General features: G+C 44.6%; 1 protein-coding gene across 1 annotated transcript in view; it reads left to right on the forward strand.

Annotated features, from left to right (window-relative positions):
* Positions 1–19,416, forward strand: part of sema5a (sema domain, seven thrombospondin repeats (type 1 and type 1-like), transmembrane domain (TM) and short cytoplasmic domain, (semaphorin) 5A) — a 108,949-nt gene that overhangs the window by 27,864 nt on the left and 61,669 nt on the right. The window contains exons 3-4 of the mRNA XM_080855311.1: positions 5,202–5,301; positions 9,652–9,697. Coding sequence (XP_080711437.1) covers positions 5,202–5,301; positions 9,652–9,697 — 146 coding nt within the window. The remainder of the gene's footprint in view (positions 1–5,201; positions 5,302–9,651; positions 9,698–19,416) is intronic.

The raw sequence follows: 19,416 nt of genomic DNA on the forward strand, positions 1-19,416 counted from the left end.
CTCTCTTACTTACACAATCAGTATCAGTAAAGTGTAGCCTGAAGCGTATGTGTACATAACTTTGTACTTGATGTACTTAACATCGTCTTTTAATTACACAATATCACTATAGCGTTCTTCTTATGTGAGCTAGTTCATATTGTTTCAAAGTGAATGTATTTACACTAAGGGATAGATAGAGCTATGTGAAATATGTGTACTCATATGGACTTACAAGAGAATGGTGATAAATCTCTTAATTGCTCAACTTTCGTTTGGATATTGTACCCAAGGGGACTTCAAATAATGTATGACTGGTCTTTGTATTTGAATATAAATAAATCTGACTTTTATTGTTTTGTATTTCATCCATATGGTGGATGGACTGCAGTGATCTCCTTGGAGGCAGCTGTAGGATCCCTGCTTGAAAAGCACGGCAGCTGCCTTTTTGAACTGTCTAATAAGCATCCACATGGCCTCCATAGCGCAGAGCTTCCCCTGCGCTTGTTAAATTTGCCTTGTGCTCCCAGTGTTTTTTTATGAGTGTAATTGTGTTTTCATGTGGGACCCAGACCATGTTGGATTTCAAAGCTGCCCTCTAAATAGCTACATACGGCATTACATTACCATATCAACTATGCTCTGGTCTGGATTCCCTCTGGAAAAAAGCATCACACTGGGTCTAAGATCGCTGATGTAGATCAGGATTTTTTTTTTTCATCTCAGAAGATGGCATCGTTTATCCTCAGAGCATGTTTATTCATGTATTTATTTATTTATTTTTAGCAAGATTGTTTTTTATACTTAACAACAAACACGCCGTGAGTCACTGGAATGCGTGTTTTAGCGTTGCCACACGGAGTGGAACCGGCTCCTAATCCTTTCTTCCCCTGCACTCCTCCCTGAAGTGGCGTGGTGACACATTTTTGCCTGCACCACATAATCCGTGTCTGTGCGGCATCAAAAGCCTGGACGGACACCAGTGATGGGCCGCGCTCTTTTGGGAGGACTATAAAGATGTTAAAAATACTCTCCTCCAGGCGAAGGCTGCTCTCACGACCGGGATCGCGCCGGGCTCGCGTGATGGGTTTCGCCCTGTTAGGATGGCAGAGCCTGCCTGATTGTTGCAGCTCTGTGAAGCTCTCTTGAAGGGTTGTCTTTGTGTGTCCTGCTCCTGTCATGGTCAGTGTGGACTGACACTGGGCTTCTCTGGAGAGAGTGGTGCTCTGTTGCTGGGATTTGAACTGAAAGGGGTGGAGGTTGAATCACCAGTGATTCACCAGTGGGAAATTTTAAGCTTTTTAAGGCAACAGGTTCATCAACATATTTAGTCTGCAAAGGGAGGTCTTCCATTTCTGCAAGGCCTTACAGAGTGATAATGGAGAGGTCATACATGTGTTTGCTGGAGTGGCTAACTCAGACCCAGTGGCTACCTCGGACCCAGTGGCTAATTCAGACCCAGTGGCTAACTCGGACCCAGTGGCTAATTCAGACCCAGTAGCTAACTCGGACCCAGTGGCTAACTCAGACCCAGTGGCTAACTCTGACCCAGTGGCTAACTCAGACTTAGATGTGGCCAATTTGTTGATGAAATCTCAATGGAAGTTGTATGTGAACGCAAGGATGTAGTACTGTCCTCTGGAAAACGCACTGGGTATGGATGTCCCCTCAAAACACTCTCCCTCTTGAGCAAAACTGTGTGCTGTAGTGTTCCCCACACTTCTCTCCTTCGTGACTGGGAAGTAACCATGGCGTAATAACTGGTGGCATCAAAGCAAATTGCCCCGTCACATGCCTGTCCCTGTCTGTGTCTGTGACTGTGGCGACTGGAGACCGAGGCAGTTAAAGTGGCCTTCTGGGTTAAGTTTTTACGGCCCTTTAAATACACTGCAACATATACTCTAAAGTCTTGGTCATATTCTATTCCTGGGGAGCCTGAGTCTACCACACAACATTCTAATGTGCACAGAGACAGCAGTGTGAGGAGGTGCTGTGGAGGTGCGGTGGAGGCCCTGTCTAGGCGCTGTGGATGCGCTGTGGTCTCTCTGTCGTCGTTTATAAAATAAAATCACTCTGATCAGATCTGGCTTTCTTAACCATTTTTATAATATATGTCTAAAAATGGGAATAAAGGAGCTTTAGATCATGTTTGTTTATTTCCACCCTATATGTTTTCTCTGAACACAAATCCCGAGAGGAACTGGAATGTTTTATGGCACGCTTATTTTGTGGCGTGGCGCTGGTTTGTTTCTCATAACTTACAACCTGCTTTCGCCCATCCTTACACTATAATTTTGGTCACATAGCTCAAAGTAGCCTGGAATGGCAGACAAGAGAGGCATACAAGGCAGGTGTTTTTATTTCAACTTCAGGGTAAAGTCCTCTGTCCCAGTTTTAACCAACCTTGATGTCCTTGATGGGTCTAAATTACTTCCATGTTGATGTAAATCCTTGGAAAATCCTTGTCCCACCTTGTGCTTGACAGTTTAATTTATTTCTACTTGGATTGAGGCTTTACCTTTCGAAACACTAGCTGACTTTTCTCCTATACTCCAGTTTGGCCAAAAACATCACTTCCTATTCTGTACCCTAAAAAGAGCTCATTGTGTTAACCACATTTGAGAAAGACATTACTGCTGTAGAAACAAACCAGGAGTGAAGGATGGCGGTGTAAATACTCTATTTCAGGAGACGGGGCTCTGTGTTTTCAGACTTGGACTGTACCCACAGCAAACCTGACAGCCTTGGCTTGATGTGGCGTGCCCAAAGTGCCTGAGCAGTCCTCTCTCATCAGTGTTTTCCCCTACCCCACCCTGGGTACACTCAGAAATAAATCACTTTGCATCGGGGCAGGATTACAAAGTGTGGGTGAGCATGATAGGAGAGCAGCACTGGCTCAGGACGAGAGGAAGAGGTGGTGGATTCCACTGTGCCAAACATTCTGATTCTGTGTTCTGCTTCTCCCCTGGGTCTCATGTTGTAATTTAGAGCATCGGATTTGCTAAGTGGAGTTAATCATCAGTTAATGTATCCCCTCCCCTCCCCTCCCCTCCCCTCCCCTCCCCTCCCCTCCTCAACGAACACCCACCTCTCCACCCTACCGACCACCAGAGAAGCCTTTTAAGTCTTGCCATAAGCCATAAGCATTCGCATCTCAACATATCCCCTGTCTGTCAGCCTGTCGGTCTGTGTGTGTTAGGGCTCTATGTGCTCCAACAAGCCCTATGGAAACTTAGCTGTGTTCTTATGAATAGTATTGCGTCCTTTCCACCTCAGATATCAAAAAGGTGAAAAAAAAACAAAAACAGTAAATCCCCCTAGACCCTCTGCCTTCACGGCAAACTAGCTTGTGCTCTTCTAGAAAGGAGGGTCTATCCCAGGGGGGACGTGAAGATTTACGAGGGAGAGGTTCAGTAACTAAAGCTGCGTGTCTGTATGAGAATTACGGCTCCGCTTCAATGCTCGCCATGTTTTTCTCAGTGTGATAAAAAAATAACAACAACCCCATTATAGGTATTTAAAACCACATTCAAAATCCCCACCACCACCCATCCATAAGGAATTAGACCGAGCAGTTTTCAATGGATAGGAACACAAACTTTGAAATGAGCATTGATTATTTATATGACCCCTAATGAAAATGTATCTGCCGGTCTGTTTTGTTTCTGCCGTGTGCACATTGTAAATGAGCAGCCAAAAGAGATGAGAAGGGAAGAGATAATGAGAATGTGAGTGAGGGGGGAATAATAAGCGCGTAAGAAGAGGAACAGAAAGGACAAGCAAAAAGAAGAGGCAAAGAGAAGAGCTAAAAAGAAGAGGCAAAGAGAAGAGGCAGAGAGAAAAGGCAGAATGTAACTGACTAGGACATAGGTGTCAATGACATTCATACATATTTACAGATAGTTTAAGGCACTACATTCATCATTAGATTACTCTTTTCTTAAGTTTTCAGAGGTGTGACCTCGTCAATACGGGATCCACTAGAAAGTGTGTGATGGGGCATATTTACCCACATGTGTCAAGCCCTTTGTGTGGTTGCTGTTTTTGCAAGCAGCGAGTCCTCTGTTGTGAGATCAGAGAAAAGTGTTATGTTAAATCGCCATTTGTCCCTCCACCTGTCAGACTTAGGAAATGCTGGTGTCCATTCTGCAGATTTGATCATTTTCAGAGTTAATTACGCCCTACTGCAGCTATGCGGTGGGAGCATCCCCCTATGTATAATAAGGGTATATACTTCAGTGTCAGTATATCAGTGTGTGTATCTCGCCTTGATACAGAATGCAATCTCAGTGCGTTCATTCTTGACAAAGGCTCAGTAGAAGTTGTGTGGGAGTTGAACTTTAGATAAAGATTTAGAGATAGTCGTGTCTTAGCCGTCTTAAATCCTCACCTTCAGCCATGCCTCCGACTCACCCAGCGCTGAACTCCAACATGAGTTACACGCACTATATCGCATAGCTAATTCAGACGTGACCTTAATGAAATCTCATAGATGTTTGCCAGCCATACATCTGAAACCAATACGTTTAGACAAGACGGGCCCCTCAAATGGAGGATATTGAGTGAGTGAGCGAGTGAGCGAGCGATGGGGCGACGCTGTAGTGTCTACCTCATCAGCTATTGGGTTACACAGCGGCAGGTAGGTAGACAGTCAGACGTCTTCCCTCCACATCCTCAGGATCTTTCATGGCGTGGCCAGGGGTTAATGTGAATGGCGCCAAAGTGACAGTGTTTTGGGGGAGCTATCTTGAGCTGTCTCACTTTTGACACATCATGCTCTGTTTGTCTCCCAGGGGGGTGGAGTGGTGTGTAGAGGCCTGCACATCAGTGTGTGTGTGTATGGGTGTGTGTGTGTGTGTGTGTGTGTGTGTGTGTGTGTGTGTGTGTGTGTGTGTGTGTGTGCGCGCGCGTGTGTGTGTGTGTGTGTGTGTGTGCGTGTGTGCGTGTGTGTGTGTGTGTGTCTGTGTGTCTGTGTCTGTGTGTTTATGAAAGTCCTCTGTGCATGCATGTCTATGTGCTTGTGTAGCTGTCTATGTCTCTCTCTCTCTCTTTGTGTGAGTGTGTGTGTGTGTGTGAGAGAGAGAGAGAGTGTGTGTGTATGTGTGTATTGCAAAAGTGTGCCAGTGTGTTTGTGTAGCTGTGTGTGCATATCTGTGAATGTCTGTCTGTGTAGGTGTGTGTATGTCAGTGCTTAAGCTTGTTCCCTCTTTTCTTCTCCACAGACATTGAGCCGTGGATCCACAGGTTCTCCTCGAGGGGCACGGTGGATTATTCACAGCTGACCTTTGACCCCGGCCAGAACGAACTGATTGTCGGAGCAAGGTAATGGAGTCGCTCTGTAAACAAAAATTTCATTTTGGGATATCAGCTTCCTCACATTTCCAGCTGTTTTAATTTGAGTGTGTGTGTGTGTTAGTGTTTGTGTGTGTGTATGTGTGTGTGTGTGTGTGTGTGTGTGTGTGTGTGTGTGTGTGTGTGTGTGTGTGTGTGTGTGTGTGTGTGTGTGTGTGTGTGTGTGTGTGTGTGTGTGTGTGTGTGTGTGTGTGTGTGTGTGTGCATAATTGTGGGTCTTTGTCTTTACTTTTTCCAAATGAGGCATATCTGATGAATTTTCCAGACTTGATTACTCTGTTCCTTTCCCATAATAGAGTACATTCAAGAATTCTTCCAGTTAATAGAGGTTACACATTAATAACAATGTCTGGTGGCAGTCTGTGTCTATCAGAACTATCATTATCTCTGGGGTCACATTGGGGGAGATTGAAGCAGTTTGTTAGGAATCGAGAAGCCTGTTAACACGGCTCAACAGCCGGAAGATGAGATCAGGAAGATCTGGGCGTATTTGCATTTGCTGATTAATTAATTAGCGGAGATGATTTCCGCGTGGACTCCAACTCCGACACGGCGCTGGACAGTTTTGTCCAAAGCAATCTCATCCCGCACATCAGCACTCACCCTCTGACAGCATAGCACATCTCACAGCAATTACGCTGTGACATTTGGTAAGGCGCTCGGATGATTAAGACCAAGACGCTCCCTTTCTCTCACCTTGCTTTCTCATCTCGTCTGGACTTGAAGAAACTGCAGAACAGCTCTGCTCTTTTCTCCGAGACAGAGACAAAGACAGAAGTTGTCTGTATTTCTGGAGCCTCAGGTGCTGTTTAACTGTTTGAAGTTTGTCTGGCAGCCCAGGTCATGTATGCGCATGTAGGCTGAGAGCCAGTCAGGGCTGCAGCTGTAACTTTATTGTTTTTTTTTAATAGAAGAGGTACAGCTGAATATCCAGTATTGATACCCTCACATCTTGGACAGAGAACCTTGCTCACTGCCTGGTTTTGTAGATGGTGCTCATTTTCTGTGCCACTCGTGTTTCTAAAGTTTAAGTTCAGGAACACCTGCATACTCCTCCAACAAACCCATTAACAGTCCTCCTTTTTTATACATTTCCATGCCTAGACTTTAATCCTAAGTAACTTAAAGTACTGGTAAGGTATACATTGTATTACTGTGTGCTCCCTGTAATCCTAAGGGTAGACATGCCAGATCATGTTCTTGTTCCTTTTATCTGTAATGGCTCGCTGTGGATAGACAGCACTCCAGAGTGGCCAGGAGACAGACATTTGTAAAGTGCTCAGACATGCAGGAGGAGGTAGGGGGTTTGCTAATGTGCTCTGGATTGAGAGCAGGTTAGTGAAAGACCTGTTGAATCTGATGGAAGTGGATGGCACAGCGATTTCATTGTAGCACAATCAGTAATAATATCCTATTTTAAAGACGTTTTAGCCTGGAATGTCAATGTAGATGACTGGAACATTTAAGATCCAGCTGTCCAGTCCTGTTGGCACAGGATACATATTAGCATGCTCTTGACACAACTAACAGCTAGCCTGAGTTCATGCGACCCATGAGGGAAGTCAGGTGTACTCTGACCCGGTTGAAATATAAACATGCTCATACACAGCTCAGTCTGTTTGAGGACATGCTGAGGTAGGCCAGCTCCAGGATAAGTAGAGTGAGACGTCTGCCTGATCAGGAGGAATGGCAGTGACCTGTCCTGCCTGGTTGGTCTTCTCCGGAGCGGAAGGGTTTCTCTCCAGCAGTCTCTTGCTCCATACCCTCCCTCTCTTCACCTCTTTCTCCCCCCTCCTTCTCCCCCCTCTAACCTGTTTTTTTTTATTATTTCCTTGCATCTCTCGCATATTTCTCTCTCTTTCTCTCTCTTTGTTTCAGTTTTTCAGTTCAGCTGTTATTCCATGGGCTCGCTTCTATTCAGTTTTAGTTTATTATAGTTTCAGGTTTAGTGCCAGTGATTTTAGTTCCGAACTAAAGTTGTCAAGGATCAATGCGGTGTAAAAAGTAAACTGCTTAACATTTTAAAACTAAATTTAAGTAACATACACAATACATTTGATTCAGTCTGAAAGCCTGTTAAAGGTGAGGTTTACAATTCAGTTTTGAAAAAGGTTGTTGATATTCGTGTTCAACTGCCAATCAAATGACACCCCTCCCTTTCATGCTCCTGAAGCACCATGTTGATTGGCTGGGAATGTTTATGGCTTGGTGTGAGCCACTATGTTTGTTTCCCATTGACAGAGCCAGGACTGTGTACAAACACCGAATACACTGAATATACATTTGAGGAACGAAGACTGTGAGGATTTTAAATTCATTTTGAAAGAAAGAATAAATGTTGATCAGATAAAGAGGCCTACTGAACCAAATGTGTGTCTTGGTCGCTAGCTCATTATGTGCACCAACAGAAATCCAACCCTAGTTTTACATGCTCTTGTTAAAAAAAAAAGAAAATCTACGCCTACATTGTGTCAGACTCCCCTTCAAAATCCTCTCTGTATGGAAGTCTTCATGAACACTCATTAGAGCCCATGGCTCTGTCATGATGTTTCTCAGGTATGTCTCTAACTGTCTCAAGCAGCTGAATGACCTTTCCGCCAAAGCAGTCAAGACAGGCATCGTCAGTAGAAATGTAATTATATTGTGAACTTCTGAGAACATGTCCACTGTCTGTCTGAGGATGGTGCTCAGATGAGAATCAGTTCCCTGCTGTATTCTGGTGCGACAGCTACAGCTATCTCGTTCCAACCTGATAATTAGCCACAGATGCTGTTCCTTGAATTTACCATGCATTCGTTTGTACTGCTTTCACTGTTAAATTCAAAAATAGTCCCAGGCCTCAGAGGAGTCACACGCTTCCCCCCTGACATCTGGCTTCTTCACTCCACTTCTCTTTCTCTCCCCCCTAGCACTGATGCTTATCAAGGTCAGAGTCAGAGCCCTTTTTCCTTCTGAGAACCATCAACTCTCTGGCTGCAGTTTCTGCTGATGTTAGTCTACGTATTGTTCTCTCAACGTTCACCCTCTATTATTGTGACCACCATTGACTCCTGTGGATTTGGAACCCTCTAAGCTCCTTTCACACACACAAGAATGATATTTCAAAACGGATAACAGATGAATAGAGGCATGATGTATGCGTATATTATTCAGCACGTCGCTGTCGTCACCCAGAAGCCCCTGAGCCCTTGACTGGATCCCTGCCTGGTTAATTGGAATATCGGTGTAATGAGAGTGCTGACCGGGCCCTCAAGGCTAAGCTTGTGGAGTCAGTCTAAAGGCACTGAAGCAGGCATTGGCTGGAGGCAAATGCAGGGAGTGAATGAGAGTTTAATTTCTATGGGCTGTGTTATCACTCAGCCAATTCCAAATCTTTTCACTGCTAATTATTTATGTTCTCTTCAGTTTGTCTTAGGCAAGGCTTAGGATTGCTTTTCCATTGCAAGGATTCACTTCTAACTTCACTTCGGTAACATCAACAACAGACAATTAATGGCTCTAGCCTTTTAAGGCTACCTGCAATAATGACAAAGAATTTGCAAATAATGACAAAGAATTTGAATTCAATTTGTAGCAGTCTTATTCAAAATCTATCAGTCAAAAATAAGGAGAGAAAGCTGGCTTCAGTACTATTCACTGACCACATCTAACACTGATTTGTATGCTGGTCTGTTCCGCATTCAATGTGGCTTCAAACCACTTTCCCCTGCAGCGATGTCTAATGCCTTTTGATTAATTTTAAAAGCTAAATATTTTCTTAGGACCTCAGCCATAGGTCTCTCGCCTCTACTGTGGAGCCTGGAGCTTAAATTGAGTGCTTGTTCATTAAAAGGAAAGTTACACAGCCAGGTAGAGTATGGTCCCATGCACCCACTAGTGTTGCCTTGGGCCATCTATATAAATCATGTAAGAGGCTACAGCCACTTTAGCTCCCTGTGGATTTGGATTCAGGAGTCCAAAACTGCTATGGCAGAGTTGACGTAAATGAGATTGACGTGGATTAAAGTGTGACAGCGTAGCAAGAGAAAGGAGACTTTCCAGTTGGCTAGTCTTTTATTGCTTTTTTTCTAGAGACTTGAATTTGGAGAGAGACAAGATAGAAAAACGCGACCCTGACACGATAAATGATAAAGCGCACCGCTTGATGCCCACGAGTCGAAACACCTCCTCACAGCCTAGAGCCTCACACTGTGTCCCTTTCAAAGTAAATGACTCCGTTTTTTCTTCCCTCTCTCTGTCTCTCTCCCTCTCTCTCTCTCTCTCTCTCTCTCTCTCTCTCTCTCTCTCTCTCTCTCTTTCTGTGCTGTCTCTGTCTTTCAGAAATCATCTCTTCAGGCTTCGTTTGGAGGATCTAGCATTGATCCAGGTAGGTGGCAAATTCCAATCTTTCATTTTCCAGGAGTTCACCGACTCACGCTCACTCAGCAGGTTGTTGCAGGATTTGACTACCAATCAGGTGAAAACTACTACTACAACAGGTCAGACGTCGTTCCCGGGGATGGGGGTGTGGGAGACACAAAACCCTCACCCCCCCACCCCCATCTCCTGAGAGAGTGAGTAGACGTTGGTGGCCCCAGGCAAAGTGACAGAGGGGAAAGTGTTGTCCAAGTCAGTCAGGGGCAGCACTGTAAAAGTGGCCATGGTGTTAATGCCCCGCGCGTTTGCTCAGGCTTTTAAAAGCACGCGTGAAATTCCCCCAGGCTATGTTTGGCATTCTTGCGGCCTGAAAGCCCCTACTGTGCCCCTGTGATTATTTGAATGTTTTCCCCCCCTTCTTTTCTCTCTTTTTTCGGCAGTGTTTACACCTTATTTTCTGCAAACAGACTCACTGACTACTGGGTTTCTTTTGTTTGGACTCGTGAGATATTCTGGGTGTGTGTGAATGTTCCATGCAGATGTGCAAGAGGGTCTTTTTTAAAAGCCATCAAACCTCCTATGGAGACTATGGTTGAGTGCTGTGCACGCTCCACTGGAAGAAAAGAAAAACCGCATCCTTTTTCCTTTTTCTTCAAGAAGCATCAGGCCCTACAGCCACAGCTTCTGAATGGCATCTAACAATGAAGGCTAATCTGAATAAAAATACAAAAAAAATCATAATAATAAAGCAGAAACCTCAAAATGCAAATGCAAAACACATCAGGCTGGAGTTTAATCTCCTTCAACCTCCCCCCGCCACTCCAGTTTTCATTTGATTGTAGTTCACCGTTCGGCTTTAATCACTCCTCCCGTGGCGAGAGGCTGCCGTGAATACGGCCCCCCTTTGGCGTGTTAAGCATCTTGTAACCCAGCGAGCAGCCATGCAAACATTGACACGTCGGGGGGATTTTATTTGGATTCCTTCCCGGGCGAAAATCAGCAGGCTCCTTTTGATGGTGTAGATGAAGCCAGACAGGGGGGTGTTTACATGCTTAAAGAGCGCCGGGGCTGTGGGAGGAGGGGGGGGGGTCGTGGTGGGTGTGATCATAAAGAGAGGGACCACCCCCCCACTCTACCCCACTCCAAGGAGAAAGCCACTGGTCTGAGGGTTGTTGGCTTTTGTCTGTGTCTGGTAGGGAAAGGGAAAGATGGCGGCAGTACAGAGGTTGACTAGGCCGATCTTTTTCAACCGTTCAACTTTTCTTCCCTCATCCTCCACTTCTCATATTTTTTAATGCTGAATCTCTGGCGCTTACTTGGCTCCTGCAGAACCAGCCTCGGGCCACTGGGGGGAAAAAAAGACTTGTTTTAATACTAATCTTCATTTCAGGGAGTTCACTGCCAATTTGTATTGACCCAAGGCCCTTTGGCTGGTGCTCATCTCACTGTATGTCAGTTGGGTGCTAATGGAGCAGTGGACTGTAGCCCCAAGCGAAACGTCCAGAAAAAGCAGTCAGGACGGAGAACATTTTGCATGCCTGTTTTCTCCTGCAATTCTCACTAGGAGAGGAAATTGTTTACCTCCAGCTCAGGTAACTCTGTTTGTCATTGTTTGAAACCTCTTTTTCTTTTACAAAGAAGTTCCACTGCACAGTGAGTGTATTCATCTCCAATTAAACGCGAATCATCTGATCAAAGTGAGCGGGGGTTGTGATGAGCGCTGTTTATAAATGCGTACAGAGAGAGATCAAAGGACCCAGGTAAATTAAAGAATGAGGTTTTGTCTTTTATTCAACGTTGACGTGTGTGAGGAGCGCCTCCACCACTGGCGATAACGCTTCTGCAGTGCATGGCTTTATTAGACAACTACATCCCAGATCTCGCTCGACTGTGTAGCAACTCTGGCTCAGATCTGGTGTTTGTCTGGCCACTGCTTCAACCATCTCCTCTGCACATACAAATTAACATTCTTATTTACATAAAAAAACATGTAGCCTGCCTAGATTAAAAGTCAGTTTTGACAGAAAGCTACATCCTCGTACACGTACCCCAAAAAAGAACTTCTCTGATGGCTTCTCCAGAGGGCTACAGGAAGGCAATGTCATTCCCTAAATTAAATATTAGATTACCTCTGCCAACAAGAAAACAACGTTTTGTTTGAATGTCGGTGAGCTGGCGGGGTATGCTGGCAGAGCAGAGTGTGGTATTTCAGGTATAGAGTTCACCTTCGATCGATCACTGTGTAGCGCTGATCTCATTATCGAATGCCTCTCCCGTTCCATCATAAATGCCCTCTATTGGAATTGAAAGTTCAGATCAGCTGTAGTGGAGGCAGACCAGAGGGAACGAGGGAGGAAGATTGAAGGCCGGTGAGTAGAGAACAGGGCACTCTGCAGTATCCGAATTACAATCAGAATGAATTGAATTGAATTGAATTGATTTGAAAGCCTTTATTGTCATTGTGTTTGCATACAACGAAATTTGGAGCGCTGCTCCTGTTGGTGCCTGAGGGACAACATATAACAACAGAACAATACAATGACCTAAAAATTTAAAGAGTACAACAAAGTGCATTGGTATGGAGTACAAGAACACCCCTTGAGATGAATTGCAAATAAATAAAGTAACATTTTTGTCTCATACACATGGATAAGTTGACTGAGATGGCATAAGGTGAGAATGTCACGCTATGTTCACATCTAAAAGGAATGTATCACCTGTCTCACAGACCATTAACATTAAACGGACAACATACTGATGTACCAATATACCGATAATGAAAAAGCAAACAGTAGGGAAAAAAAGCCTAACCCTAGACTGATCTTCGACTTTAGAATAAGGGATCATATTCCTAGACATCCTAAGTTACAGACCTGGCTTTAGTTACAGTAACAATTAGCCCTTATTAGACAGCACTAAAATGCACAATATATAGAAATGAATAACGTTGGCAGGGGAGAGTGCCTGACTGTCCAACTCATGACCAAGTGTCACTGTCAAGCTTGGCTACGATCCTGCAAAGGGGGCTAAACTGGGATGGGGCCAACTCTATACCTCTTCCCCCACTTAGCCCAGGGTTCACCAAATTAGCAGGCAGCTGTCGTGGCCACCTGATGTCCTCTTCCTGGTCATGACCTTTGACCCCACAGGAGAGGACTGAACAGGAAGTGGGCTGAGAACGGCTGACCTCACCTGCTTGTGTTCCTCAGAGCAGCGGAAAGGGGCAGAAGTAGAAGTACAGTAGAAGACTACTAGAGTAGTCCGTCTGCATACTGAGAGGTTCAGCTCCACCATTCAGATACTGACACTGTGGAGCCGTTGTTTTCTCTGTCACACATATACAGACAAACACACTCATCTCTGTGATCCAGCCCATACACCTTAGCTCAGCTGAACTGTCCCAACACCCCTAGGAGCAAACACTCATATTAAGACACTTGTAAGCACACACACACACACACACACACACACACTCACACACACACAAACACATACACACAGGCACCACTTTCACACACATGCATCCCCATACACATACACACATTCACATATACATACACACTCACTCACACACACACACACACACACACACACTCACACACACACAAACACATACACACAGGCACCCTTTCACACACATGCATCCCCACACACATACACACATGCACATATACATACACACTCACTCAAACACACACACACACACACACACACACACACACACGCACACAAAGACGTACACATACACACAAACACACACAGACTTGCACAAAGATGCACACACACGCACACAGAAACCCAGTCATTCACTCACACACACACGGCTCCCCCGTCCTGATATGCTGTGCAGCATCAGTATGTGTGCATGCATTGATTTATTGCCTGAATGAATCTGCATTGTGTTGCCCTGACATTTTGTAACACCTGTGTGTAAATCGCTGCTCCTGCCTGTTACCACGCCAGGGAACCCCCCCCCACTCCGAACATCGTTTATTTAAAAATCCATTTTCACTGGCTGGCCTGACCGCGTCTCCACCAGACCGCATCTCCACCGCGATGGAATGAACTATTGTTTCATAGGCACGGCTTGATGAATGCAAACACCCACTGACCACAAGACAAACATAAAGAGGAGCAGCACGGCTCTTTACCTATGCTGGTCTGGGCTGCAGATTAAGCCTCTGGAGTTTCACAGCAACCTTAAGCCTGCTTCACACTGCCTGCACTGCGTGTGCCTGGAGACTGCGTTGCGGTACTGCTGTGTCTCGTTTGCTTGTGTGTGTGTGTGTGTGTGTGTGTGTGTGTGTGTGGTGTGTGTGTGTGTGTGTGTGTGTGTGTGTGTGTGTGTGTGTGTGTGTGTGTGTGTGTGTGTGTGTGTGTGTGTATTTATTGCCTTTATTTCTGCCTCGACACGGCTACTGCCAGCCCTATCTTTCTGCATTGAGTTTGCCTTTGATAATGGCCTATCTTTTTGCATTGAGTTTGCCTTTGATAATGGCATATCTTTCTGCACTGAGTTTCGAGTATTGGCCGTCAATATTCAATCAGTTTGGTATTGATCCATCGTTTAGGAGTGGTCGAAAAGTGAAGACCAGAAAGTTGACTAGTTGTAACCAGGAATCAGTCACGTAACTTGTGTTACCCTCGTTCAGAGCAAAGGCGAGAAACAGAGAGAGAGAAAGAGTGCAACAGACAACTTCTAACTTATCAATATAATGCAATTATAGCCTACTTTGGGTTACTATGTATAACACATGTAGCTTCCACTTTCCCCGTTTCAACTGCTAAATGGTTAAAATATATAATATTTATATTTCTGTCATGTCTGTGACAAATATCCCAGACATCGAAACTGCAGTGAAAGGTGTCAGTTTATGTAATGTTGCTGGTATGATGCCAATATGACAACTATTAAAACATCTTTTTTCGGTCTATTTTTGCTGAGAACTGCTTTCCTCACTCTAACCTCGCACGTAAAAAATAGGCTCCATGTCGAAACTCTACATGACTCACGGCTGTAGCGCTGTGTAAGCCACGCCTGAGACGTGCGTCTCACACAGACAGTGTGCATCCTCTATCCTGTTAACATGGCTGCCGAAATACACATCAACAGGTAACTTATCCGCCATGCACAAGCAGGCAGTGTGAAATGGGCCTTATGCTAAATGCTCCCCCAGGTGTGGGCCGTGTGCTGACTCTAAGGCAGGTGAAGTGCGATGCTATCCACCCATAGTTGTTCGACCCGCAGCTCCAAGCGGTTTGTGCTGAGTACTGTCCTCCTTCTTGCAGCTGCATGTCCTCCTCACGGGAGCTCTACCTGGGGCTCAGCTTTCACTATGCCTGACTCAGCACCTTCTACTGAGAGAAGTTCCAGAACTCAAATGGATGAGTTCTGATTCTAGAATCTAGGATAGGTTTGTGGTTCTAAATGAAGGAGATCTAGTTCTGGATTACACTGTCCCCAGCCATAGCAGCCATCTTACTCCCCCCCCCCCCCTTCCGGTTCTGCTCATGGCTAAATCCTTCATCGTGTTCCCCCATGGGGAAAGTGGTTATCACAGTGATTTAAGCTCCTGTCTAGCAGGGTGCCCCTGTGGAGCAGTGTCCCAAAGGGCAGTTTGACGCTGCGCTTGCTTTCTAATTCACAAAGCACCACTGCCTCTGGTTGTTTTGTTTGCACAGAAAAATGAATCTTTATCACAGTGGATGATGCTATCACAGCTCTCTCCTCTGGAAGCAGACAATTCTGTTTGAAATGCTGTTGCACAGACTTAACCTTTCATTTTTCGGTTTGAGCCGATGATTCATGCCTTCAGCTGGTATGTGTGCTGAACTGAACTTAACTCATTTGATAATTATATGCATGTAGAATTCTTTAAGCAATTTGCATGAAGTGCTTTTACACAGTTAATAGTAGACACAGAGAGTACACACATACCTACAATAAAAGAGAATGAAATAATCGCAAGCGTAACAGTGCAGAAAAGAGATGAAGCTATACGTTATGATGGTGTGAAGCATACTCAGATAAATCATGAAAAGCAAATAAGATTACAGGTCATTAAAAAGAAAAACTCAAACTAAATCTAAATAAACAACATGAAGAGTATAATGTATTGCTTATTCACATAATATCTTTAGGAAATGTATTACATTACAGTACCTTCACACTGGCATGTAATTGTTGTAATTCTTCTTTTGTTTCCACTGCAGAGGACCCACATATTCTAGCAACTGTGTTCATTTTAGTTGTCTTTTAGTTGACAATGCAACTGAATTCTTTAAAAACACTCTTAAGTTAAGTCTTGCTTTTGTCAACAAAACAACATAACAAAATCAACAAAAAAATTCAGTCTAGTAATTTTAGTCTACTTTAAGTCATACACCTTTTTTGATACAAAAAAAAATGCAGTAAATGTGTTGAATGTCTAGTGTCCTAAAACACACTATTGGCAAAAATACATTCATTATTTTCTAAAACCAAAACGCATTAGCTATCAAATAGAAAAAATATGTCCTGCCCCATATGGTTTCATTGTGTAGCCGTTTTTGTGGTTGCTGGTTATAGCATTATAACTCAATATTGGACCAATTTCTATCGTTTTTTTCCTTTTGTACCCGAAAAAGATGGGAAAATAGGGCCCAGGTTTCTCTTTAACACTTAGGCTAATGTTACACCCAACGTTCATGTATCAATTACATTTAAATCTTTTATAAACTAGTGATTAAGTACTTTAAAAGCTTTTCATTGTAGTGAAATTTTACTTTCATTCGTCAAAAGTGGTGGGGTCGAAAGTGGTGATCACAAAAGGTGCCAGGGACATGTCCCTAGCATTTCCAGCATAACTGCCCCCTATGTCTTCAGATGCCCCCAGCGTTACTGGCCCCTATGTCTTCAGATGCCCCCAGCGTTACTGGCCCCTATGTCTTCAGATGTCCCCAGCGTTACTGGCCCCTATGTCTTCAGATGCCCCCAGCGTTACTGGCCCCTATGTCTTCAGATGCCCCCAGCGTTACTGGCCCCTATGTCTTCAGATGCCCCCAGCGTTACTGGCCCCTATGTCTTCAGATGCCCCCAGCGTTACTGCCCCCTATGTCTTCAGATGCCCCCAGCGTTACTGGCCCCTATGTCTTCAGATGTCCCCAGCGTTACTGGCCCCTATGTCTTCAGATGCCCCCAGCTTTACTGGCCCCTATGTCTTCATTTCTCTCATCATTCTGTCTTCCAAATCGAACTTGCCCAAATCTTACTTGTCCAAATCTAATGGTGAGTTGTGAATCTCTGGTGGTGTAACATAGCTAGGTAAGATAACTTAGCTAGTCAGTTCAGCAGACACTGACTGACTTAACTCCTTATCACAGGAGGGAACAGAAGGTATAAACAAGGAACCAATAGCAAGCAGGCTCAGGTCATATTCACACAGGCGACCATGATTTAGAGAAAAATGAAGGCTAATTTACTTAAGGTTTAGTCTTTGTTTAGTCTTAAGACGTATGTATGTCTCATCAGCATCACGTTTTAGTCAAGGGAAAAAGGTTTGTTGACGGAACATTTTTCATCAACGTTTTCGTTCACAAATTTAACACTGCCTAGCAGTGGCTTCATTTGTAGTCTGGAACACAAAGGTTCTTTCTGAGAACCCAAATACCACCTGTGTGCCCTATTCCATTAGTTTATCTCCTTCAATTATGAACTGTCAGTGCAATAATTACTCTTGCTAATCAGCCGCTAACAGAACACTTGCACTAATTCTCAATAATTCAATTGCGTCAAACAACTTGGTCATTTAAAATGCATGAAATAAAGTGCATCAGAAGAGCCCACTCCTTGAAATAGACTCAATAAATCTGACAGGTTCATTTAGGAGGGGAAATGATATGCTCTGGACTGTACTTATGTGTGCTCAGTGCAGTTTGTGAATAACTATTGAAAAGTCAGGCAAGGAGACTTGATTTCCATTTACACTCTTAATGAGGTGATTTTTTTTAAACAAAAGATCAAATTTGATGAAAATCTAGGGAGTCTTAATGGGAAAATGAGGTTGTGAATTTATTCTGTTCAGCATGTTGAAGGCTGTGCTGGAATTATGTTTAAGTCTGCTGATGTTTTGTACTCGAAGCATGCACCAGCCAACGTGCAGTGTTGAAAGAACAGCTTTTTTGATGTTATCTCTCCCTCTGTCCCTCTCTCTCTCTCCTCCTCTATTCCTCTCTATCGCCCTGTCTCTCCCTCTGTGACCATCTATCTCTCCCACTCTTCCCCCCCTCTCCTCTGTTGGTATTTCTGTAAATAGCCAGTCAATGCCTGTCTGTGTGAATGTGATTGTTGTTGAAGTCCCCTCTATTGAAACACATTGAATTCTCTACCCCCCCCTTGTTTGTACAGAGGAGTACATGTAGAGCCTCCTGCCCACTCTGTTCTGCAGGACTGCAGGACTGTACCTCACCCACAGCCCTGGAACAAAGGCCCCCCAGTCAGTTAGTACAGGGCCCAGGAACACAAGCAACAACCCTGTCTACAGACACATTCACAGGAGGACAGTCGCCTGGCGTGGGTTGCGGGGGGAGTCTGAATTCCAGCTCATTCAAATCCATGTGCAGGGACACACACTGACATTTCACAAAGTTTGGCAGGAGTCTCCAGCAAGGGCGGATCGTTACTCACTCAGGGTCCAAATATTGATGTTAATAGCTCCAACATCACACGCGTGTCTCAATACAGCCTTTTTCTATCCGCACTGCCAGAATGCCGGCCCTGTTACAATTCTTCATTATTAACCACGGTTGGGAGGTTTTTTTTTTCTCTCCATTTATTAGTGAGTGTGGAAGAAATTTAAGATATGCAAGTTTTCTTTCTCCTGCTCATGTTTTTCAACCCACTAATGGCCTGATATTAGCATGCCCACACAACAGAACCATCGATTATCTACGCTCACTGTTTTAATAGCGCTAATAAAGGCTGTGATAAATTGATCAATATGGCGTCTTCAAAATTAAATTGTTTGCATTGTTATGGCCGTATCTCACCATAATTTGTAAAGGCAGGTGACTACCTCATTTATCAAGATAATGGTTTTTGCTAATTATGCCTGAAACACTACCTACAGGAATGATGATTTTATAGACTCTCTGCTCTCTACCTTCAGGAAGGGCATGGCTCTCTATGAATTCACTCGGTGACTTCCCTCTGGGACAGGTGAGGGCTGGCTCTGTGCCAAGCCTCGCTGCTCTCTGGTGCGGCTGGACCTGATAGGCAGAGGTGTCACTGCTGGTGGAGTGAATTAACACTCCCTCAACTCACTGCTGGTGGTGTGATTTAACACTCTCTGAACTCACTCTTGGATGGTGTGATTTAACACTCTCTGAACTCACTCTTGGATGGTTCAGGCCAGAACAGGGCCATATCCGTCCCAGCTTTCCTTACTATCTGGTGTTGCCGAACCCAGTAGCCTATGTATCTGGTCTGGCTGTACTGGAGAGCTGCTGGGGTGATTTGTAGTCTCTCTCTCTCTCTCTCTCTCTCTCTCTCTCTCCTCTCTCTCTCTCTCTCTCTCAGAGCACACTGGGCCCTGAGGGACACCACAGTATTGTCTATGCACACTGGAGCAGAAGTTGGGGCTGAGACAGAGGCGTTTTGCTGATGTGCAGTTTTTAGGGGTGACTGGCCTTAAAATATCAGCGTTCAGCATGGAATGCGAGCTGGCACTCTGACAGATGGATGGGCTGTCT

Source organism: Sprattus sprattus (genome assembly GCF_963457725.1).
Source record: "Sprattus sprattus genome assembly, chromosome: 17".
Taxonomy (NCBI): domain Eukaryota; kingdom Metazoa; phylum Chordata; class Actinopteri; order Clupeiformes; family Clupeidae; genus Sprattus; species Sprattus sprattus.